Raw genomic sequence first — 24,153 nt, 5'->3', positions numbered from 1 at the left:
GACTGGGGCTAGCTTGATTCCTGCTGTTTCACCATCACTGCCCAGCACAAGGCCAGGTACAAAGCAGACGCTCAGTAAACACTAACTAAATGAAGTAACAGATGGATTACTGGTGGTTCCCTGACCCAGCAAATTACGTTAAATGTCCATACTTTGTGCTCCCACAGGCCCACAGCACATAGATCGCCTTTTGACAGTAGCTCATAGTTTGAATGTTTACTATGCCCTTCAGATCTCAGCTCAGGCAGCCCTCGTCTAGACAGCCTTCCTGACCCCACGCCCCCGGGTCAGGAGGTCTTTCTGAGATCTGGAGTTCACACCGTCCTGACCACTCTGGGGTGACAGTGATGGGTCATAAATGTGGCTCCCAGCCCAGAAAAAGCCAGCATGGTCTGTCTACTGAATGAATGGACGAACAAATACGGAGTATGGGTGGATTAATGAATAGATGGACAAATGTTCACTCTAGTTAAAATTACTCCTTTAGCCGGATTCCCAGGTCACGCCCCCAGACCCCAGACTTCGCCCCGAGCCACGCCTCTACCCAGGCCTATTTCCCGGAGTACAACTGGGGCAAACCAATGAATGTCCTAAACGGATGATACATAAGCACCTCTCAACTCCCAGGACGGGAGGGAAACTGAGGCACGAGGTGGAGTCTTCAGAGCGAACCCTCCCACGGATAGTCTGGCAAACGACCCCACTTGGTCAAATGACCGGAGCTCCGGTCTCCCCTGGCTCCTCTCAGCCCTGGAATGCCCCGCCAAAATCGCTCCCATTCCCCAGGTTATTGGTCCGTCTAGACGTCAGTCTCCACGCGCTCTTTTCCTCTATTGGCTAGTATTCCCAACTCAAGCGCGGGCGCCCTGCCCCGCCCTTAACCCCATGCCCTTTCTTACTATTGGGCTACCCGCATGCCCCTCTCCCAGGGACCATCCCTACTGGCTGAAAGACTTTGCCGGTTCGGGTTGTGATTGGTCATGAACAGAAGTCCACCTCCTGAGCAACCACCTGAAAGGGGTTAGAGAATGGGAAGGTTGGAGGGACGTGGGGTCAGACTCACGCTGAGCTGGCGGGAGGCAGATATAGGTCTTGAAGAACTCGCTTCGGCGGGCGGCTTCCTTAATGCGGTTGGCAAGCGGCTTGCTGACCTGCCGGATGCCCAGGTATAGCAGCTTCGCCATAGGGAAGGCGCCCACCACCATCTTGGCGGTTGCAAGGGGCATGCGCAACCTTGCTGACTGGGAGGGGCGCCTCCGATCTCTCCCTCCTCCCCCGCCCGCTCGTCGCTGTGCGTGCCTACGTACGTGCGTACGCCCTATTGGGAACTGCAGGGGCGCTCCGTGACGACACCACGTCAACGCTGACGCTCCGACGTCCGTTCCGATGAATATGCAAATATACGGCGAAAGTAAGTGTCAGAGGGTGGTGCCGTTAAACGGCAGCTCGCGGAGCTTGCGTGGGTTCCCACGCCCGCTTCGGCTGACGTCACCGCCCTCCTCCGTGACGTCACACACCTGGGTGGCATCTCCAAAGGAGGAGTCTTAATTAGTCCTAATTAGGGCTAACGAGTCCCAAATGCACCTTTCCCCCCCGCCCCCGCAGTTTAGAGCTCTCACTGGGCGTAAGAAACTGTCCAGGTAGTCATACAGACCTGGATTGGGAACCCAGCTCCACTGTTTACTTGCTGTGTGTGACGAGTGACTTAACCTCTCTGGGCATCAGTATTCCCATCTACAAAATGGGAATCATAAGAACACTTACACCTTGGGACTTTCCTGGTGGTGCAGTGGTTAAGAATCTGCTTGCCAATGTAGGGGATATGGGTTCAAGCCCTGGTCTGGGAAGATCCCACATGCCGCGGAGCAGCTAAGCCCGTGCGCCGCAACTACTGAGCCTGCGCTCTAGACCCTGCGAGCCACAACTACTGAGCCCGTGTGCCACAACTACTGAAGCTCGCGCACTCTAGGGCCCATGCTCCACAAGAGAAGGCACCGCAATGAGAAACCCGGGCGCCGCACGGAAGAGTAGGCCTGCTCACCGCAAGCAGAGAAAGCCCCTGCGCAGCAACGAAGACCCAGCACAGCCAAAACTAAATAAATAAATTTACTAAAAAAAAAAAAAAAAAAAAAAACACTTACCTTATTGGGTTATTGTAAGCCTTGCATGCAAATTTTGAATATAAAAACATAGTGAACTATGTTAAGAGCTTAGAATGGTGCCAATCACCCAATAAACAGCCCTTATTACTATACAGGTATTAGCATTATTATTGCTAACTCCAGCATGAGGACGCATTTCATCTCCAGAAGCAGCTAATCCAACCATTTCCCAAGTAACTGACAAACTGAGACCCAAAGAGGGGCCAGGAGAGTGGCACAAGTTCCCTCAGCCAGCAGAGGTTGATAGCCCAGCATCTTGGCTAATAAACTATACCGTTCTCAAGCAGCCCCACTTCCTCCATTGGGGGGCAAGTGTCCCTAGGGAGCTGGCTCAAGAAGGAGTTTAAGGAAGTGTCCCAGACTGTCATCCTTTACCCAGCAGGGAGAAAAATCATATAAACAAGGTCAAGAAGAGGTTGAGAGAAATTTCTGGATGGTGGAGTGCTGATGGGTAATTGAGAGATTCTCGAAGAGGCAGAGGAAGAGGGGAAGTGCAAGGAACAGAGAAGCTGTGTACAGGAGGAAACATTCAGGACACAGAGTTGGGGGACCCAGGGCTTTACTTGGCATCCTCTCGGACTCCCTGAGTGTCCTTTGTCACTTTCCTGGCCCTGATGGACTTCCATTTCTCCATCTGTAATGATGATACTGACATGTGTGAACCTCGATATTCTAAATTACTAAGAATGCCAAGACTCCATAAAAACAACTTCTCCCCAGGACCCTTTCTGGGCTAAAGATGTTAAGGAGCTTGGGACCATTCAAGGTCCATCATCCACTAGGGACCTCCCCCCCCATTTTACTGACTGACCAACTGGAGCCAGAGGATGACAAGGGTTTATCCAGAGTTCCAGAGGTAATCAAGATGGAACTGAGGCTGGGGTTTCTTGAGTCCCAGCCCAGAGTCTTCTCCTGATCCCTGGGGGTGTTAGCCTGGGGCCTAAGGACCTACTCGGGGTGGGGGTGGGGCGCTGAGGTTCCACATGATGGGTTTAGGAAGCTTCCAAACTTGTACATGACTTTTTTGTTTATAATTCACTATTGTTTCCTCAGCTCCTAGAACAATGTTTGGCACATAGTAGGTGCTCAATAAATATTTATTGAATGGGAATGAGCATTTGGTGGAGGGGTAGCATGCAGGCTTTCATCTGATTCCCTGAGGGGACTGTGTTCAGAAAGCTTCTGTTCCCCTACATCTCCATCCCAGTAGCTTTATAGCAGTGAGACAGGGTGGGAAAACTACCAGCCCTCCCTCCCCGCCCAATCCCAGGCCTCCCTCTTTTCTCTTCCCCACAACACCGAAGACCCAACTTCCTGCATCTCAGTGACCCACCCCTCCTCCTGCAAAACTATTTTCCTCATTAAGTTCATTTTTTTTCTCACTCCCCTCCTCCCTCCTCTTTCTTTCTCTGAGAAGGGTTTCCAGGAAACTCTTCTGGGAACCTCTGGGGCAATGGTGTATGTGTGTGTGTGTGTGTGTGTGTGTGTGTGTGTGTGTGTGTGTGTGTGTGTGTGTGTGTGTGTGTGTGTGTGTGTGTGTGTGTGTGTGTGTGTGTGTGTGTGTGTGTGTGTGTGTGTGTGTGTGTGTGTGTGTGTGTGTGTGTGTGTAGGGAGATCTTCACATCTCATCAGGAGCCTGGAGCCTGTTACACACCCGTGGGGAGGAAGGGAGGGAGATGGGCTATCAGAAGGGGCGAGGCCTGTCCAGAGCTGTGTGTTTCCTCCTGCTCTCCAGCCTAGTTCTAGAAGGACAGCCATTCCTGGTTGACCCCGGAGGGCCAGGGGAGGGAGGGGAACACCATCAGCCAGGACAGCAGCCTTGGCCACTCTGGGGCCTGGGAACAGAGGCAGAGACAGGGAGGGGAGAGGGAGCCCAGGATGGCCCCAACGTTGACTCACTGGCTGTGTGACCCTGGGCTAATCACTTGGCCTCTTCGGTGACGGCCTTTGAGTAGGGCCTGGGATCATTCCCAGACGTCCTTCCAGTTCAGGTCCCCTGGTCACCCTTTTCCCAGGATGGGCAAGGGGCTTGAGTTACACAATCCCACCGGCCCTTGTGCTTCTTCCATCATCGAATTCCTTCAAGATAAATCCCAAAGCTGACACCGATCCTTCCCCACTCCACCACCACCCACCCCCGACCCCAGTCCAGCCATCAGCATCTCCTGCCTGGGCTCCTGGCTTCCGCCCTTACTTCCCATATTCTGTTCCCCACTCAGCAGCCAGGGAATCCTGTTAACATTTAAGCCAAATCCCAATCCTTCTCTGCTAAGAGCCCCTCTGTAGCTCCCATTTCTCTTGGAATAAAAGGCAAAGTCCTCACGTGGATTCACAAAGCTCTGTAATGTGGGCCCCTGTTCCTGGCCTGTCTCAATTCCATTCCTCACATCCTCCCGCCTCTGGTTCCCGCCACACCGCTGTGTGTGCTTGCTGGCCCTCAAACGCAGGCAGTCTCTTACTCCATGTTTTGCACTTGCTGTTCTCTCGGCCTGCAGCGCTCTTCCATCTGACCCCTTTCCTCCTTCAGGTCGTTTCTCAAATGCCCCCTTCTCCGTGAGCCCTCCCCGACCTCCTTATCTAGATCAGACTCCACATCACTCTCTGTCCCCTCAGTCAGCTTTATTTTTCCCCATTACCCTTATCGATTCCAAATGTGATGTTTATCTCTATTCATTTACTGTGAGCTCCGTGAGGGCGGGGCCTGGGCTGTCTTGGTCACTGTTTTGTCCCCAGCTGCCGGCCAGCACAGGGCTGGGCAGAGGGTAGGTATAAACAAATCTCCCTTGAATGAATGAATAAATAGCCTTCTCTTGTCCGCAGCCCCCTTCCCAAGCCTGCCCTGCTCCCTGCTCCACCGGCCCGTCTGCTGATCGCCCTTCATTTGATCCTGCTCCCTCCTCCTCAGTCCTGACCTGGAGAATGCTGTTTACCTTGAAACTCTGAAACGCTCTGTCCTGCTCGCTCTCTCCCCTGTAGGACCGGGGGCTTCCCAAAGGCAAAAGGGACCACTCAGCATTCGGTGAGTTTCTTCTTCTACCTTCCCCGTGAGTCACAGACTTTTACCCTATTGTTGAAAGTAATCCTAACTTTTTTGTCTTTACCTTCCGGAAAGGTAATCTACTGGTCCCCTCCTCTAGGAGGCACTTCCTGACGCCCAGACCGGGTCTGATGCCTTCTTGGGTTCCCCCAGCCCCTGGGCTCCCCGTCTGAGCCCTGCCCACTCTGGGTCATCACTATCCAGGGACAGATCTGTCTCCCCCAGTGGAGTGGGAGCCATGAGGGCAGGGCCAGCACTGTCATTTGTCACCGCTGGGTCACTAGCACCACCCAGCGCAGGGCTAGGCACAGTTCCACTGAATTGTTAGGGGGTCATGGTGGAGGACGATGGTTGACCAGTGACACATCAACCTCACTATTTTCCTATTTTCTTACATGCTTATGGAAATTAGCATAGCCTCATTTACATACAATTTGCATACACCGGACCAGGAGGGAAGGGAGGGTGGGGTTAGTATGGAGGAGTGGGGGCTCTGCACGACACGGGGTTCACTGTGCCGGCAGCAGCATCTTCAGCTGCACCTGGTCCCTCTGGGAGGGCTGAGCGGCCACCCAGCTGGCTGCCATGGCCTTGGCCACGCTGTTCCTCTTGGAAGTGAGTGGGGTCTCCAGGGTGAGCGAGACGTTGGCCATCTCCTGGGGTTTGTCACTGGCCAGAAAGCGGAGCAGGTTGTGCAGGGCCTTGGCCACGTGACTGCGGGCGCCCTCGTTGACGAGGCAGTAGAGGATGGGGTCAGCCACACAGTTGAGGCTGGTGAAGGCCAGTGAGCTGTGGTACGCTGAGAACACACGTTCCTCGAAGCCACAGTCCCAGGGGTGGTGCAGGTAGACGGCGCTGCGGGAGAGCAGGAGCACGTGGTAGGGCGCAAAGCAGACCAGCACGATGGCAATGAGGCTGAGGGCCAGCCTCTTGATCTTGGCCTTCTCCTGGCGCTCGGTGGACACGCTGCCCCGCACAGCCCGCAGGATGCCACGGTAGGAGAGCAGCATGAGGGCCCACGGGAACAGGAAGCCCACGAAGACCCGGTAGAGGTTCATCCAGGCCACCCAGCCCTCCATGGGGAACTTCTCGAAGCAGAAGGTGTGGTTGTAACGGTCGCGGAAGAGCTCATCGTGGAACAGGGGCGCCGAGTTGGCTCCCAGCTCTGTGGCCCAGACCACGGAGCTCACGGCCACGGCCGTCTTGACGCGCCGCAGGCGGGTGAACCGCAGTGGGTGGGCCACGGCCAGGTAGCGGTCCACAGAGATGCAGCAGAGGAAGGCGATGCTGATGTAGATGTTGGTATAAAAGATGAACCCGAAGAGCTTGCAGGAGCTGGGGCCGTGGATCCAGTTGTCGTGGTGCAGGAAGTAGTCCACCCACAGCGGCAGCGTGCAGATGTACAGCAGGTCAGCGATGCTGAGGTTCATCAAGTACACACCCAGCTCATTGTGTTGCCGCACCTGGCGGTAGGCGGCCCACAGGGCCAGACAGTTGGTGGGCAGTCCCACGCCGATGACAAAGATGTAGAGGGAGGGCGGGAAGAGGTGATCCACAAGGGAGTCCACGTGGCAGCCCTCCCACGTGCGGTTGCCCATCCTCGGCACTGAGGCTTTCGAGATGCTTCCCCTGGCCCACGGGGGCTGTGGGGCCATGGGTGGCGGGAGGCCATCAGGCCCCCTGAGCCCCCTCCTCGGAGGCTCAGGGGAACATGGTGGGAGGCAGTCCACAGTGAAGAGATGAGGCTGACCACGAATCGTGGGCCAGGCTGGGCAGGGAAGGATAGAGCTTGAGAGGGAAAAGTTGGAGGAGGGATAGAATTATGACAAGAGGGAGGTCTGGGGGATGGCAGGATTCACAAAGATCTTTGTCAAGGAGGTTTTATGAACCCAATCAGAGCATAAGTGGAGGAGTATTGGGGTCACACAAAATTGACTGAGGGGGCTGTTTATAGAGGAGCTGAAGGCATCAGTGGGCAGTGGCGAGAGAGAGAGATTTGCGGAGGATGTAGAAGGTAAGCGTGGCCATGCTGAAGTAACGGTGGGGTGGAAATGTATGGAATAGTGTTGAGATAGGATAGTCTACAGTTAGGGAGTGTTGAAAAGACCAGGCAAGATGGATGGGGGTGCTAGCATTTCCTAGGACCCCAGTAAGAAATAAGGAAATAAGTAAGTAAACAGTGAGGAGAAGATTACGGAAAAGGAGGTGTCCTGTGAGGGATGAAAGAGAGGAAGGGCTCGGTCTGGGGAATGTGGGAAGGGTTTTTAAGAAACAGGAAGGAGGTGAGTAAGGGCTAGATCAGAGCAGGGTTACTAATACAGGGAATTTAAAGGGGACAAGGACGGGGCTCCTGCTTGGTCCTGGTGGGAGCTGAGCAGTTGACATGAGGTGGCCCCGCCTCACAGTTCAAAGCTGATTTTGCAGCACCTGTGGGGAGAGAAGACTGCAGTGAGAGGAGTCATAGACCACCCCCTTCTCCCCACACCCCTTTTGCCCTGACTCCAGTGGGCTGCAGAGGGTGGGGACCCTAACGATGCCTAATTGGGCCCCACTCTAAGCAACGGATCTCTGAAAACACAGATTTGAGATGCCAGATATATTTTTTCCCTAACAGATGTTAAAATAAAGATCCAGGGGCTTCCCTGGTGGCGCAGTGGTTGAGAGTCCGCCTGCCGATGCAGGGGACACGGGTTCGTGCCCAGGTCCGGGAAGATCCCACATGCCGCGGAGCGGCTGCGCCTGTGAACCATGGCCGCTGAGCCTGCGCGTCTGGAGCCTGTGCTCCGCAACGGGAGAGGCCACAGCAGTGAGAGGCCCGCGTACCGCAAAAAAATAAAAATAAAGATCCAACTCAGATTTTAAAACTTTCTTCCAGAAACCATGTAAAACTTGCACAAGTATCATATCATGCTGTGGGAAATGGAGAACTAGTCTCAGCTCTCATGTTATAGACAGGGAGACTGGGCCCAGAGAGGCTGTGTCACTCCCCTCAAGGATGCACAGCAAGGCAGTGACAGAACCGGGCTAGAACCAGCCCTCCTGCTCCTAACCCAGGGCACCCCATTTTTGACTATAATGATGACGGTGGTGATAATAACAGCTAAAGTTTATTAAGTCCTACTACATAGCAGACCCTGTCTTAAGCACTTTTATGGGTATGAATTTTGAAATTTCAAGAATCCTATGAGGAATAGGGTTATTCCCCCTGTTAGACAAACTGAGGCACAGAGAGGTTCAGAGACCTGTCCAAGGTCCTGATAGCGGGAGAGGGGAAAGCTCGGCTTCCTCCAGTCTGCACTTCAGTTTTCACCCAAGAATAACTGGACAGAAGAGGGCCCTGGGCTGACAGCCCAGGGAAGCATAGCTGCAGGGGGCTGGGGGGGGGGCGGGGCGGGGAAGGGCTGAGAGGAGGAGATGCTGGACTCGGCTGAGGTCGGGAGCAAGGGGGAGCCCTGGGGGCAGTGCCAGCAGTCCCCTCCCTCAGAGACTGCCCCCTTCATTGTCTCTCCCTACTCCCCTCCGACTTTCCCGAGTGAGAGTCTTGGGCCCCAGTCTCCTGGTCCTGCGGAGACCTTTAAGGACAGGGCAAAGGACAATCTTGGACCAAGCCCCGGACCACTGTCAACCCCCAGAGAGGTGGGGAGCGAAGTCCTGAATTAGAGGCACCTTCAGAGCCACTCCATCCAAGGGTTTGCATCAGTTAAGTTTTTAGGCTGTGAAACCACTTTAAAAAAAAAAAAAAGAGACATCTCAGCTGGAAACCCCATCTAAGACCGTGACAGAAGAAGCTGCTCTGTGCTCTAGAAAAAAATGAGGTGGCGGGAAGAAGGCCACCTCTGAAGCATCCCTAGGACACACTTTGAAAACCACTGGTTGAGTCGATTGGACAGATGAGGAAACCAAGGCCCAGAGAGGGGAAGGGAGGAGCCCAAAGGTACACAGCAGGTACATGGGAACCTCCCAGATGCCTGAGCGTCTTCTCATGGGAAAGGCCACTTGGCTCTCCCCACCTCCACACTAAATCCTGAATCCATGTATGTCTCTAAAACCCCTGCTTCTGCCCGCTCTGCTCAGCCATCGCCACTGGCTTGGACTTTGCAGTAGCCTGCTCACGGCTTTCCTGGCCACTCTGACTTCCCTCAACTCACTTCCCACGTGGCAGCCAGAAAGGTCTCTCTAACATGTAAATCAGCTCTTGTCACTTCTCTGCCTGAAACTCTCCAATAGCTTCCCAGTGGACTTGGGGTGAAATCCCAAATCCTCACCTCAGGTGACAAGGCATTGCCTGACCAGCCTGGGCAACCTAGCTGACTTTCTTGCCCACCTCCCCTCCCCCACCTCAGCAGCCTCAAGGCTGGACCTTCTTTCTAGCGTCAAAACCTTTGTTCTGGGCTTCCCTGGTGCCGCAGTGGTTAGGAAACCGCCTGCCAATGCAGGGGACACGGGTTCGAGCCCTGGTTCGGGAGGATCCCACATGCCGCGGAGCAACTAAGCCCGTGTGCCACAACTACTGAGCCGGCGTGCCACAACTACTGAAGCCCACGTGCCTAGAGCCTGTGCTCCACAACAAGAGAAGCCACCGCGAGGAGAAGCCCGCGCACCGCGAGGAGAGAAAGCCCACGCGCAGCAACGAAGACCCAACGCAGCCAAAACAAAACAAAACAAAACCTTTGTTCTTCCTTCAGACTTACTTACGACTAGCTCCCTCACCTCCTTCACGTCCTCAGGGAAGCCCTCTGGACCCAGAGTCCTGACCACCCATTCCCAGGGCTCTCTCCTCACATCACTTTGCATCTTGTTTGTGTCTGTCTGTCTATCTAGAACGGACATTCCAGGAGGGCAGGGACCTTGTGCTGACTGCTGTATCGCCAGCGCCCAGGACAGGCCCGGCATACAGTAGGCACTCAAGAAATGTCTTTGGACTGAGGGAACAGGCATTGGTCAGCCCCTCCTTCAACACAGGCTCCTGCTCACCTTGAGGCGGCACCACCCCCGACTTCAAGCTCAAGCGAGCCCCTGCAGGGACCCAGAGAAGGAGGCGTGGAGGGAAAAAGTGAAAAGGGTAGGATCTATCTGCTGCACAATTGACTTTGAAAGATCAGGGCTGAGTCCCACTTAGTAAGTCCTCCCCGCTGTCGGGTCCTCCATGACTGAAGAGCTGCCCTCACCTCAGACTCACAGAGACTCCTGGACCCTGTGGAGATGGGACAGAGGTGGCTTGCTCCTGGCTGGAACAGTGCAATCCGGTCCCTACCTTTGAACTGAAACCGCCCGCCCAGAGCAAATCACTCAAAACACCTCTCTCGGGCTTGCCTGGTGGCGCAGTGGTTAAGAATCCGCCTGCCAATGTGGAGGACATGGGTTCGAGCCTTGGTCCGGGAAGATCCCACATGCCGCGGAGCAACTAAGCCCGTGCGCCACAACTACTGAGCCTGAGCTCTAGAGCCCGTGAGCCACAACTGCTGGAGCCCGCGAGCCACAACTACTGAAGCCCGCGCGCCTAGAGCTCGTGCTCCGCAACAAAGAGCAGCCCCCGCTCAACGCAACTAGAGAAAGCCCGCGCGCAGCAACGAAGACCCAACGCGGCCAAAACTAAATAAGTAAATAAATTTATATTAAAAAACAAAACAAAAACCCAAACACCTCTCTCCCCTCTGTCTGCCCTGAGTCTCTCCTTCCTCCTGTAACACTGAGGGAATTACTTCTTCAGGAGCCTCAGTTTCCCCTTCTATAGAAAGGGGGGGGTGGGCACAACTTTTATACTAGTCACATCCCAGATATGAAAATCCTTGGGACCTCCCTGGCAGTCTAGTGCTTAAGACTCTGCGCTTCCACTGCAGGGGGCCCAGGTTTGACCCTGTGCCTAGGATCCTGCATGCTGCGCGGCTTGACCAAAAAAAAAAAAAGAAGAAGAAAAAAAGAAAATATCAATTCTATATAAACTCTTCCAGAAAACTGAAGAGGATGAAACATCTCCGAACTTATTCACAGGGAACTATGGATACATTCAATATCCTGTGATAAACCATAATGGAAAACAATATTTAAAAAAAAGAATGTCTATATGTGTATAACTGAGTCAGTTTGCTGTACAGCAGAGATTGGCACAATATTGTAAATTAACTATACTTCAATAAAAAACAATTAATTAAAAAAAAGAAAATCCTTGGTAGAGGTGATATCATCTATAAATTGTGCAGTATTTGAACAATTATTACTATTCCACAGGCACTGGGGAGCTGACACAAGAATGAACCAGTTCATAATGGGAGGAGGCACTGAGAGCTGGGAGTTCCCTTTGCCCCACCCTCTCAAGAACCCCTGGGTTCAGCTGAGGCTGGGGTGGGTACACAGGCATGAGACTGATTTCCTGCAGCCAAAGGAAATACACTTCCCATTGCTAATTTCCTCGAGGGGGAACAAGTTGGCTGCCTACCCCTCCCTCCTCCCATCCCTCCTCCTCAACCCATCTGTTTCTTGGGGGATGCTGGGCATGGGGGAGGGGCATTCAACCCTCTCTTGTCCCCCACCTGAGATCTGCCCACCACCAAACCCCCGAAAGACAGCGCGGAATGGCAGACTCTTAGAACTCCACAGTGCAACAGGCCTATATGTCACAACATATAGGGGCACGAGGCTCTTTCTGACCCTTGCCTGATACAGATGGGGAAACTGAGGCCTAGAGCCACAAAGCAGTTGTCTTAAGTCACATGGTGTGTCAAGACTGCATAGATCTGTCATTCTTAACTAAAAAGCTTCCCCTTACCTGAATGCTTTCTCTCTTCACCCCCTGCATTCCCGTAATTCTTCTCAAGTCTTTCCGGGGTTCTCAGCCCCCGTTAAGAATCTGCTGAGGGACTTCCCTGGTGGCGCAGCGGATAAGACTCTGCGTTCCCAACACAGGGGGCCCAGGTTCGATCCCTGGTCGGGGAACTAGATCCCACATGCATGCCGCAACTAAGAGTTTGCATGCCGCAACTAAGGAGCCCACATGCCGCAACTAAGGAGCCAGAAAGCCGCAACTAAGGAGCCCGCCTGCTGCAACTAACACCCCATGCAACCAAATAAATAAATATTAAAAAAAAAAAGAATCTGCTGCAAGATCCACGGACTCTCACCACAAGAAAGCAAATGACCTCAGCGTCTTGGGTGCCCCTCCATCACCTGACTCCCTTGCCCAGCCCCCTGGAGCCAAGACCCTGTTGGGCTGGGATCTAAGTTGCCTCCCTTACTCAGGCTTTGTGTCTGGGACGTCAATCCCCAAATCTCACCGTGCCCACAAGAAGCTCCCCAGTGCCACAGGCCTCCCTCGTGGTCCCTGCGGGCCCCTCCCAGAGGGGCAGGGAAGAGAGATAAGCTGAGAATGTGGAGCGATAGTGGGGAGACAGGAAGGACTGTCAGACCACTGCCCCCACTTTGCACCTCAGCTGCGCAAGCCAGATAAGTCCCTGGGCCCTGGCAGCCACCTCTAAGTCCAGCAAGGCTGAAGGACTGCGGGCGGGGGGCGGTGAAAGGACAAGATGGAGAGGTAATAGAGCCCACAGCCCCTCACTCACCAGTCTTGTGAGAATAGAGCCACAGCCCACAGCCCCTCACTCACCAGTCTTGTCCTAGAAGCCTCCAGGTCGCCTCTCTCAACCCCCACTTCCCTCCTCTGAGGGTTCCTGCTCCCCTGACAGCCCCGGGGGACCAGCCAGCTCCGGTCTGCTCATTAGGGGACGAAATGTGATCACCAAGCCTCGCTCCCCACCTGGTGTCCTGGCGGCTGGCCGGCGGAAACTGGGGGACAGTCCGGCCACCGTGACCGCTCAGCTGGGCCTCAGTTTCCCCAGTTCTACCGAAGGGGTCCCCATCCCTCCACACACCCCCACACCATCCAAAAGGGACACCAGAGTCCTTGACTCTACTCCTCTGATGTTCTAGAATGCAAGGTTCTCAAATCCTCAGGTTCTATTGTTAGTCCAGTTCCTGGTTTACTGTTCTATTATTATAACATTCTAGAGCGTTACCTTTCTTCCATTCTATTGTTATTATCATGGTGGCTTTCCATGCCCTTCTCCTTCTAAGTTTCCAACATCCCAGCGTCTCACATTCCAAGATTCTCAAGTTCTATTGTTAGAACGCTCTATGATTTTTTTTAACATTCTATAACTTTCAGAATCTATTATTAGTTCTCAGTGATTACTATCTTTGCTGAACAAACACTAATATGTATTTCCCTTTTCTTTTTTACAGAAATGGGAACATACTCTACATACCGTAAACCTCACTTCCTTTTTCCTCCCTATCTAATCCGTTTTGTTTTTTTTTAACATTCTAGCAGCCTAAAGTTCTAAGATTATGCAGAATTCTAAGATACTAAGGATTCAATGGGGGAGGGGTAGTCACCACATTCACCTGGTCCCTAAATTCTCACCCCCCTGGGGGGGACATTCGGAGCCCAGGCTGCCTCCCAGGGAGCCTTGCCACGTCCCTCCCTGCTCGCTCACACCAGCTGAGTTATTATTTGTCTAGACACAAACCAAATTATAGGCCCTGTCCTATGGGAGCAGTGGGCTTCATGGGGAGGGTCAGGAGACAGAATCAGGCGGGAGTTAATCTCTGCACTACCCCCCTCCCCTTCCCCTCACTTCCCTCCTTCTCTGAAACTCCACCCCTTCCACCCAAACCAACTCTTGTCCCCTCTCCTTCTCCAACACCGTGGTTTTAGAAATATTTTCTCTCCTCTGCCTCTAAAAGGCTCCCTCCTGGGTTCCAGCCATTCACACTCACCTTGGCATTCTTCCCTCCTGCCTATGAAGACCTCCTGCCCCACAGGAATCCGACTTAGTGGCAGCGAAAGAAGCCAGATCTTTGGACTGCGGCTTCAGTGGAACTGGAGTCCCAACCTTAGCCTGAAACTGACTCACTGCGGGGACTTCTACTCTTGGGCCTCAGTTTCCCCATCTGTAAAATAGGGGGCTTGGTCTAGCTATCTCTGCAAGCACTTTCAAGCTCTCGGCTGTGCGCGAACACTGAAAACTGCCAAGATTCCAACACCAAGCTTTTTGGATTGAAGGATTCAAATACCCTAAGGACCTTTAATTTGAAGGTTTGAGCATTCCTGGTCCCCCTCTCTGATCATTCTCACTTACTTGGGTCCTTTCATTCAAAGACTTCACAGGCAAGACTTCCTGATTCTATGATTCCCAGAGTTCTGGAGCCCCTCCCCCATCAGCCTCTCTCATTTTCTACTACTGGATGCCCCACCACCAGAAAGGAAAACCTCCCCAACCTCACCCCAAACCTGAAGTCAAGCTCAACCACAGAGACAGAGTTGTGAGGGGCCCTTGGTGAGTTCAGAAAGAGTGGGGCTGGTGATGGGCCCTGGTGGGGGGCGGTGGGGATGTGGCCCCCATCAACTAACTCCATCTGTGCCCGCAAGAAACTCCCCCAGCGCATGTCCCGCCTGAGTACACAACACACGTCCCACAACCGAAATTCCAGAGCTGTCCTTCAGCGTGCTTGGAGGTGGGGGGTGTCCAGCTCAAGGAGGGGGGGATGAAGCCAAGGCAGGAAGGAGTTAACGGGTGACCCAGCCAAATCCTGGAAGGGAGGAAGTGGGGGAGGAAGTTTACCCCCCAGCCAGGAATTCCTGAAATTGGAGGGTGGGGTGGGTGCAACCTCCAGAGCAGTGGGGTGACTGTTAAGGGGGAGGCAGGGTCACAGGGGCGCTCAGAGTCCACCTGCCCCAGGTGGCTACCCTACTGCCCCCTGCCCCACTCCCAAGCAGCTCCTCGGCCCAGGTGAAAGTGGGAATTTGCGAGGATTTGGAATGAGATGATGACGGGGTGAAGTTCCCAGAACCGGGTCTAAGATACAGAGAGACAGCGACAGAGGAATACCGAGAGACACAGACAGGAAGGGAAAGGGCAAAGAGATGCCCAGAGACGGGGAGATGGAAGCAGAGAGATCCACAGAAACTGAGAGTTCACCAAGACACAGGGATGGAGGCAGAGTGAGAGAGCGACGGAGAGGCAGAGATAAAGAAATCGACAGAGACATCCGGAGATGGAGAAGGAGAGACACACCCAGAGGGAGAGGGACCGCAGATCCAGAGAGACATCAGAGACAGACGGAGAGATGGAGACACACCCAGAGACAAAGTCAGACGCCGGGAAGAGCCAGCCCCAGAGAGGGGCGGGGACGGAGACGGCGCGGGAGACTGAGGCAGCGGACGGACGCGGGGACGAGCAGTCCCCGGCGGCCGCAGGACCGGCGCGGGCAGGGGAGGGACCGGCGGCTACCTGCGCGTGACGGCTGGACGGGGCAGGTGGCGTCTCTCTCCGCGGCTGGGAGAGCCGGGCTCCAAGGCGGCGCAGGAACCCGGCGGCGACTTCTACTGGCCCCCGGGCCAGAGCCGCCAGCCGAGGCCCCGCCCCGGCCCGGCCGGGCCCGCCCCCATTAACCCCTCCTTTGTCGCTCCCCCTTAACCCCTTTGAGCCTTCACCCCGCTAAAGAGATGGAGAGGGGGCTGTGAGATGGAGAGATGGAGAGAGGGCTGTGTCTTCCAGCCCTGGGGAAATCTCACCTGCCGCTGGAATACCCCCCAGTCCTTCAACATCCCCATCCTGGAGACCCCCACCTCATTAACCCCTTTGGTTACCGTGCCTCCAGTCCCGCGCTCCTAGATCATGCCCTCAGCTGGGGGTGGGGAGGGGGAAGGGGGGGGTCCCTCGTTGAGCTGAACGATTTCCTCCTTTCGGAGACCCCAGTCCCAAGTCATTAACTTTCTGATCATTGCATGCCCCCTTCCCCAAGGGAGAGAACGAGGGGTCTGTTAGTTCCCCCTGCCCATGGTCAGCGCCAGCCCTGGAAGGTATCCTGGGGTTTCCAGCTCCAGCCCTGCCTCTTGGCGAGACTTAGGCTGGTGACCTCTCTGTGCCTCAGTTTCCTCTTCTGATAACGTGGTCTCTCACAGTCCCTTTGTCATGGGGATGTCATACTATCAAGTCTATAAAACATGACCCACCTACCCGCCCCCGCCCCCGCCATCGCCATGATCCCCTACCTCCTGCTTTATTTGCTTTTCCCCATAGAACTTGTCACCATCCAACATTCTATGTATTTCACCTTTTTTTTTTTTTTTTTGCGGTACGCGGGCCTCTCACTGTTGTGGCCTCTCCCGTTGCGGAGCACAGGCTCCGGACGCGCAGGCTCCGGACGCGCAGGCTCAGGGGCCAAGGCTCACGGGCCCAGCCGCTCCGCAGCACGTGGGATCTTCCCGGACCGGGGCACTAACCCGTGTCCTCTGCATCGGCAGGCGGACTCTCAACCACTGCGCCACCAGGGAAGCCCCACTTTTTTTTTTTTCTAATTATCTGCCTCCCCACTAGGAGGAGTGTCATTTTTGTGTTTAGTTAGTTTACTACAAGACAGGCGTTCCATACACGTTATTTTCAGAGAGTAAATACACGAATGATAAGTGCTTCAAAACTATTTGCTGATTATTATCATCACGTTCTTCATAAATTGGTCATGAGAATTCATTCTTGGGCAAAGCACTTTGGACCGACCTGGGATGTAGCACTCAAAGATGGGCTTGCAAATTCTTTTTTATTTATTTTGAAAACAAAAATTAAAATGCTTGGACCTTAAGAGAGCAGTACAACGAGTTGTGATAAACAGATACGCCCATGTGACTAATCACCCAAATTAAGACATAAACATTTCCATCACCTGAGAACATTGTTTTTTTGCCCATTTCCAGGGCATACTCACACCCTACTTCACCCCCAGAGGCAACTCCATGCCTTTCTGTTTTTCTTTTCCTTTTTTTTTAAACTGGAAATTAGTGTTGCCTGTTCCAGAGCTTCACAGAAATGTAATGAAACACTTCTGTTTTGTTTAAGGTAGCTATTATAATCATTCACCATGTGGCCTTGGACAAATGACTTCACCTCTCTGAACCATATTACCACCTTCCTCTCAGGGCTCTTGAGGGAAACAGAAAGTGAGAGAGTTAACCAAGGACCCAAGTGACCTGCAATACACACAGGAGTAAAAGTTTTTTCCTTCCACCCTCCTTCAAGGGGACAGACAGAGACACTCCAATGGAAGTGTCACGAAGGTTTTAGCCCCCTCCCCACAAATAACCCAATATAAATCTTATCAGCTTCAAGACAAGCCCTCCTGTCAGCCCCTTGGCCATCCCAAGCTCATCCTATGGAGAAATTCTGGAGTGCACTGGTGGGCGAGGGTCCCCTTCTCTCCTGGGCTCACCCTAAGTTTATGTGATTCAGTTAGGGTCCTGGCAGGAAACAGGTAGCCATTCAAAGAGTTTAAGTGGGGGGAAATTCCCTGGCGGTCCAGTGGTTAGGACTCAGCGCTTTCACTGCCGAGGGCCCAGGTTCAGTCCCTGGTCAGGGAACTAAGATCCCCACAAGCCACGTGCGTGGTGCGGTCAAAAAAAAAAGAATTTAAGTGAGAACATTTATGAAGGGAAGGTTTAGAGAGGTTGGCAGGGTGAAATAACCCACAAAATGTGGGGCAACGCCAGGGAACCAGCTGGAGCCAGAAGCAAGCCATTACCACCCTTCAGGCAGAAAGCTGAAGTTTGGAGTGGAGACCATAGGAGCTGTAGCTCTAGGTAGAGGAACACAGCCACTGCCAGAACTGCAGGGATGCAGGGAGGGGCCCGGAAAATAAATACTCCAACCTCTCCCTCTCTACTTACCTTCAGATTCCCTGTCAGTGCCTGTAACGGGGAGAAGCCAACCAGAAGGCAGAGGGCAAGGGACTCCCGTGGATGGAGCCCACACAGGGCAGTCTCCCAGGGCCCAGAGCAGGAGGAGAAAGGTTGAGGGTGACCCTGGGGTACACAGTGGAGAATTACCAGCACTATTCTCCCAGAACTTTCTAGGCACATTTTTCCATGCAGGTCTGAGGCTGGGCACAAGGGGGTGACAGAGCACCAAGAGACCCAATGAAAGTGATGCTTAGCGCTGGACCACTTACTTCCCCAGAACTTGGACATTAGGGAAGGGTCAAAAGCTGGAGGACAGGAAACAAGACTTTGATCCCATAGATCTGAAACCTGGAGGTCTGGAGGGCTGATGTGATTGCTGGACTGTGCCGGCTGAATAGGAGTTCCCTGGGTGGACAAGTTCAGAAAGGGTGTACCAGCGGGGAGGGAAGAGCATGTGCAGAGGCTCAGAGACATGAAATGTCACAAGGAAGGGCAAGTATTGGTGATTCAAGTGGCTGGATATAAGAGATGGGGACAGGAGAGGATGTTGGCTTAAAAAGGAAGAATCAGGGACTTCCCTGGTAGCACAGTGGTTAAGAATCCGCCTGCCAATGCAGGGGACACGCGTTCGAGCCCTGGTCAGGGAAGATCCCACATGCCGCGGAGCAACTAAACCCGTGCACCAAAACTACTGACCCGGCGCTCTAGAGGCCATGAGCCACAACTACTGAGCCACGTGCCACAACTACTGAAGCCCACATGCCTAGAGCCTGTGCTCTGCAACAAGAGAAGTCACTGCAATGAGAAGCCCGTGCACTGCAACGAAGAGTAGCCCCTGCTGGCTGCAACTAGAGAAAGCCCATGCGCAGCAACGAAGACCCAACACAGCCAAAAATAAATTTAAAAAAAAAGAGGAAGTATCAGAAATGATTGAAAAATAAAGACAGCTAACATTTAATGACCACTTACTGCATTCCAAGTACCATTCTAAGCACTTTATGTGAATAACTCATTTCATCCTCAAAATAACCATATGCAGAGGCACCGTTTTACAGATGTGGCCTAGATGGGTAAGTGGAAATGCTGGACTCCCAACAGTGGAGCTCTAGTCTCTACCTGCTGTTATGCCACTTCTTGGGGGTGGGAAATTAGGGTTGAGGAGTTTGAACTTTGATCCTCTTCATCTAACACACTTTCAACTGTTTCACACACACATACCCACACACACCACTCTTACATTCATTCAGTAAACACTCCCTGAGCCCTTGCTTCTGTACCTGGCCCTGGGCTAGGCAGTGTTGGGGACACGGCAGTGACCACAACAGCCCTGGCCCTTCTCTCCCAGGGCTGGCAGTCAGTGAGGGGGAGACAGATCTGTCCCTGACAGTCATACCTCAGAGTGGTCAAGGCTGGAACGGGGGTCCAGGGGGCTGCTGGAGCCTAGAGGGGGCCTTGTCACAGTTTGTTGGGGGAATAGGAGGAAGGAGGGAGCTGTCAGAACTGCCACTTGGAACACTCCCCTCACTTTACCTGGTTCATTCCTTACTCATCCTTCAATAGGCAGGTCTGTGGTCCCCTCCAGGAAGCCCTCCCTGATACCCACTTGGCCTTCCTTTGCCCACTTATGGTCATCATTGTCTAAGGATGGGTCTGCCTTCCCCACCGGACTGAGTCCCTTGAGGGCAGGGCTGGGGCTGTCTCAGTCACCACTCTGCCCAGCACTGCCCAGCTCAGGCTCTGGCCTAGAGTAAAATGTTTCTTACATATATTGAATGAATTCATTCATTGATTAATCAACATTTGTGTTTGTTGAGCATTTACTGCATGCCAGAAACTGTGCTAGGCCCTGAGAATACAGTCTTAAAAGCCAAAATCCTCATCCTCGTGGGCAATTGATTAGTGAATGATTGACTTCTGGTCATATTAATTGAGATCTCTGGCCAGAAATGTGGAGGGGATGAAACGCTTTGATATGATTGAACACCCTCCCCTTCCTAGAATTTCACGTTTGGCTCTGGGGGCTGTCACTTCTGAAGGATATTGACATTTGGAGAGTTATAGCTTAGGCAGCTGTTCCTGGAGACACGTGGACAATCCTCCTTGCTGGTCAAAGAGGGATTTGCAGGTTTCTCCTGCAGTAATTTTTCCTTCCCTTGGGAATTAATGGCCTTGATAAACTGTCACTCTGAAACTGCAAGGCTCTGAGCCTTCCATCCCAAGAGATCATCTGTACGGTTCAGACAAGGAAAAGAAACACAAGTGTGTAATGTTCTACAAAATTCTATGCATTGCTCTGTCTAGAGAAATCCTATAGATTTGTTACCTTATTATAGTTCTATTAGTGCAGTGGTTCTCAAAGTGTGGTCCTCGGAGCATCTGGGAACTCTCTGGAAATGCAAATTCTTGGGCCCCACCCAGATTGATGGAATTAGGAACCCTGGATGGGGAATTGGGAGGAGGTGCATTTTCATTATAACAAACCCTACAGATGATTCTACTACTGCTCCTTCAAGTGTAAGAACTACTGAACTCGAGAATAGTGGGGGGAAATGTCAGTGCTTCAAACATAAAAGAAAGAGAGAGAGAGAAGAGAGAGAGAGGTAATTATATAGCATCACCATAAATTATCTTGCCTACCAAAGATAAAGGAATCAGAACAATTCAATCCCTACTCCTTCTGGACAGTCACAGTTAATATTCAGCTGGTTCACACTGATAGGGCTGTATCATTTGTTAAAATACTGAAATGCTTTCATACCAGGCAGTAAAGAGTCATTAACAAGAGCAGACTTCTCCTCCTTGTCTTAAGGCAATAGTTGGGGCTGCAAAACTTGATGCTTCTGCTGGGCTAGTTCTAGGCACCCCACTTGACTTTATGATTCCTCATCCAGCACATCACTACTGACTAAAAGCACACAATGATTTCAGCCAGCCAGCCAACCTCTTCTGAAGTTGTTACCCTCTCTCTCTCCTACCTCTATTCACCACTGCAGCACTCTGAATCCTGCCACTTCTCTGGCCCCAACAGAAGAAAGGAAACCTCAATTGTCTTACCTTGATTGGGGAACTTTCTGTACCTCTTGCAGGTTTATTAGAGACTCCCATTGAGAACGCTGACCTATTATGTTTTAATTGATGATCATTCCTGTAATGATTAATTTTATGCACCAACTTGACTGGGCCATGAAGTGCCCAGATATTTGGTCAAACATTCTGGGTGCTCTGGATGAGCTGAACATTTAAATTGGGAAACTGAGTAAAGCAGATTGCCCTCCCCAGTGTGGGTGGGCCTCACCCAATCAGTTGAAGGCCTGCATGGAACAAAAAAGGCTGACCTTTCCCCGAGTAAGAGAGACTATCTTCTGCTCAACTGCCTTTGAACGGGAACACTGGCTTTTTCCTACCTTCTAGATTCAAACTGAAACATTGGTTCTTTCTGTGTCTCGAGTCTGCCGGCATTCAGACCAGAACTGCACCTCTGCCTCTCCTGGATCTCCAGCTTGCCGACTCAGCCAGCAGATCTTAGGACTTGTCAGTTTCCATAATTGAATGAGCCAATTCCTTATAATATATACATCCCACTGGTTCTGTTTCTCTGGCGTTTTCTCTAATACAATACTTCAAAACTGAAAATAGAGGTATCCTATCACTAATTTAAGGTCTCCTTTAGAATACAGTCCCATACCTGAGGTACGAACAGCCCAGATGGCAGACCTCATTGAGCTTATTAGGGTTTGTTAACTAGCTAAAGACCAGAGAGCAAACATACATATATACAGACAGCAGGTATACTTTGGGAATATTTTGGAAACAAAAGGGAGTTTCTAACCTTTGCTGGAACCCCCTTGGAAAAAATCTATACACGTCATAAAACTGCATAGACACACACACACATATACACACACGCATACAAGCAGGAGGGCATGTAAAAATGGTGAAATCTGAATAAGGTCTGTCGATTCACCAGTGTCAGTTTCCAAGTTTGGTATTGTGCTATAGTTATACAGGATGTTACCATTGGGGGAAACTGGATGAAGGATATAGAGGACCTCTCTGTACTATGTTGGCAACTTCCCCTGAGTCTATAATTATTTCAAAACTGTTTAATTAAAACCACACACACACATGTTCCTCAAAAAGTTAAATACAGAATTACCATATGGCTCAGCAATTCTACTCCTAGGTATATACCCAAGAGAAATGAAAACATATGTCCAAATAGAAACTTGTATATAAATGTTTATCACAGCCTTATTTGCAATAGCAAACGATGGACACAACCCAAACTTCCATCATGGGTGAATGCCTAACACCAAACTATGAGTGATAACAAAATGGTTGTTGTTTTAAGCCATTAAGTTTTGGAATGCTTTGTTCTGAAGCAATAGATACTGGGAATAGGGGTCTTCAAACTCCCAGAAACATTATTGACCCTGCCCTCCAGGGTGTCACCCACCTTGACATAAATATGCTGAGGTTGCTGGTAGCTTCCGTCTCCTGCTTGAGTGTTTTCCCATCCTCCTTCCTTTGGGAGAACTCCCCCACCCATTCTGCGAGGTTTAGGTGGCGCTCTCAGTCCCAGGTACACTAACCCCTTCCTAAGCAAAAAGATGAGCACGTGACCCAGGCCTGGCCGATCAGATGACTCCACTCCCTAGGCCATGGAGATTGGCCACATGATCCAAGGTGAGCCAATCAGATTACACCTGAAGACGCTTGAGTGGTATGAGAGAAAGACTTCCTCTGGCTTTGTTACCATGTGGCCTGGCAGAATGCCTGCAGCCACAGCGTCTGTGTTCTCAACAGTGTAAAAATAATCAGCTAACATTTGTAGACAGCTTGCTATGTGCCAGGCACTGTCCTAAGCTTTTGTGTCTATTTAACTCATTGTCACAGCACCCCTATGGGGCAGGTGCTATTATTAACTTCTATTTTATACATTGGGAAACTGAGGCCTTGAGAAGCTTAAGAAACCCGCTCAAGGGGAGAAGCCAGATCCAAGAGTTCATACTCTATGATTCCATCTATTTAAAGCAAAGGTGAGCAAACTACCACTGTGGACCAAACCCTATCTACCGCCTGTCTTTGTACGGCTCGTCAGCTAAGATGATTTTCACATTTTTAAGTGGTTCCCCCAAAATCAAAACAATAGTATTCCATGACACGCAAAAATGTTGAGAAACTCAAGTTTCAGTATCCATAGTTTTATTTGAACACAGCCAAGCTCATTCACACCTGCACCGTCTGTGACTGCTTTCACACGTCAGAGTTAGCTGGGATAGAGACTGAGTGGTTCATAAAATCTAAAATATTTACTATATGGCCCTTTCCGGAAACAGTCTGCTGACCTCTGATTTAAAGTACAAAACTGGGTAAAACTGTTTTATGGTGTGAGAAGTAGGATAGCAATTACTGGCGGGGGCCGGGCAGTGGTGCGCAATGGCTAGGAAGGGGCACAAGGACGCTTTCTGGGGCCTGGGGATGTTCTACTTCTTCATCTGGGAGCTGGCTGCATGGATGGGATCAGTTTGTGATTATACGTTTATGATGAGCGTACTTCTCTGCATGTAGCATACATCAATACAAAGTTAAAGTTAAAAATTTGCTCAAAGTTAGATACTACACTGAGAAATCACCAAAAGGAAAACCCCAATCACATCTGAGCCCCTGAATCTAGCTGGGTCCCTCCTGGACTACCCAGTTCCATGACCTGGCAATGGCTTCTTATTGTTTCTGCTGGATGAAGTTAGGTTTCTGTCTCTTGCTACCCAGAATCCTCATACCCCATCTCCTAGACATCGATAGTGTCATCAGTCCACTTCTCTGAAAACTTTCCTTGCCCTGTTTCAACCTCGTGGTTCAAGTGGAGGCTTCCGTGTTTTTACATATTCCATCTTCCTGGCCACAATCATTGGTCCAGGGTTGGCCTTCACCCAAGTGGAACCAATCACAGCAGGCCAAACAACAGGCCACGTTGATAGATCTGCAGATGGGCCAATCATAGCCCTTCCCTGGGATTTTTGGACTTGGGGCTCAAGCTGCTGGGTGCCATCCTTCCGTGGTGTGGAGAATGCTGGTCCCAGAGAAACATGCTGACTTGCAGAAGGTCAGAGAAGGTATGGAGTACCTTGGTTGCCCTCAAATCCTTGGTTTGATGGCCCTGAAGGCCAGAGGGGACAACTGCCCTTCCTTGTTTGGCAATGTCGATCAATTGAGTCCTCCTCTGG

The 24,153-nt window shown here is 51.8% G+C and overlaps 2 protein-coding genes and 1 long non-coding RNA gene across 5 annotated transcripts in view; 1 reads left to right on the top strand and 2 right to left on the bottom strand.

The window, feature by feature from the left end:
* OPA3 (outer mitochondrial membrane lipid metabolism regulator OPA3) overlaps positions 1 to 1,278 on the bottom strand; it is a 69,869-nt gene extending 68,591 nt beyond the window's left edge. For both annotated transcript variants that reach the window (XM_060289085.1, XM_030873904.2), the window contains exon 1: positions 1,064 to 1,278. In XM_060289085.1, the coding sequence (XP_060145068.1) occupies positions 1,064 to 1,226 (163 nt within the window). In that variant the 5' untranslated portion in view covers positions 1,227 to 1,278. The remainder of the gene's footprint in view (positions 1 to 1,063) is intronic.
* LOC132593955 (uncharacterized) lies at positions 992 to 11,124 on the top strand. Its single transcript, XR_009560066.1, has 3 exons — positions 992 to 1,411; positions 4,983 to 5,181; positions 7,814 to 11,124. It is a non-coding gene; the product is annotated as an uncharacterized lncRNA (long non-coding RNA).
* Positions 4,317 to 22,502, bottom strand: GPR4 (G protein-coupled receptor 4). 2 transcript variants are annotated; one of them, XM_060289081.1, is made up of 2 exons: positions 22,383 to 22,502; positions 4,317 to 7,626 (listed from the first exon to the last, which is right to left on the bottom strand). In XM_060289081.1, exon 2 carries the CDS (start codon positions 6,852 to 6,854, stop codon positions 5,709 to 5,711), a length of 1,146 nt encoding a protein of 381 aa, XP_060145064.1. In that variant the 5' UTR covers positions 6,855 to 7,626; positions 22,383 to 22,502; the 3' UTR covers positions 4,317 to 5,708. The 2 variants fall into 2 exon arrangements, with proteins under 2 accessions (XP_060145064.1, XP_030729758.2); XM_030873898.2 differs by lacking the exon at positions 22,383 to 22,502 and adding an exon at positions 15,486 to 15,581.
* Between the last annotated feature and the right edge of the window lie 1,651 nt (positions 22,503 to 24,153).

Source organism: Globicephala melas, chromosome 19, assembly GCF_963455315.2.
Source record: "Globicephala melas chromosome 19, mGloMel1.2, whole genome shotgun sequence".
Lineage (NCBI taxonomy): Eukaryota > Metazoa > Chordata > Mammalia > Artiodactyla > Delphinidae > Globicephala > Globicephala melas.
Note: the sequence above shows the minus strand (reverse complement) of the source record. Positions and strands in the feature narration are given on the sequence as shown.

Bases quoted from the DNA above. Each gene is read 5' to 3' on its own strand.
- GPR4 (XM_060289081.1), bottom strand. From the start codon at position 6,854: ATGGCCCCACAGCCCCCGTGGGCCAGGGGAAGCATCTCGAAAGCCTCA.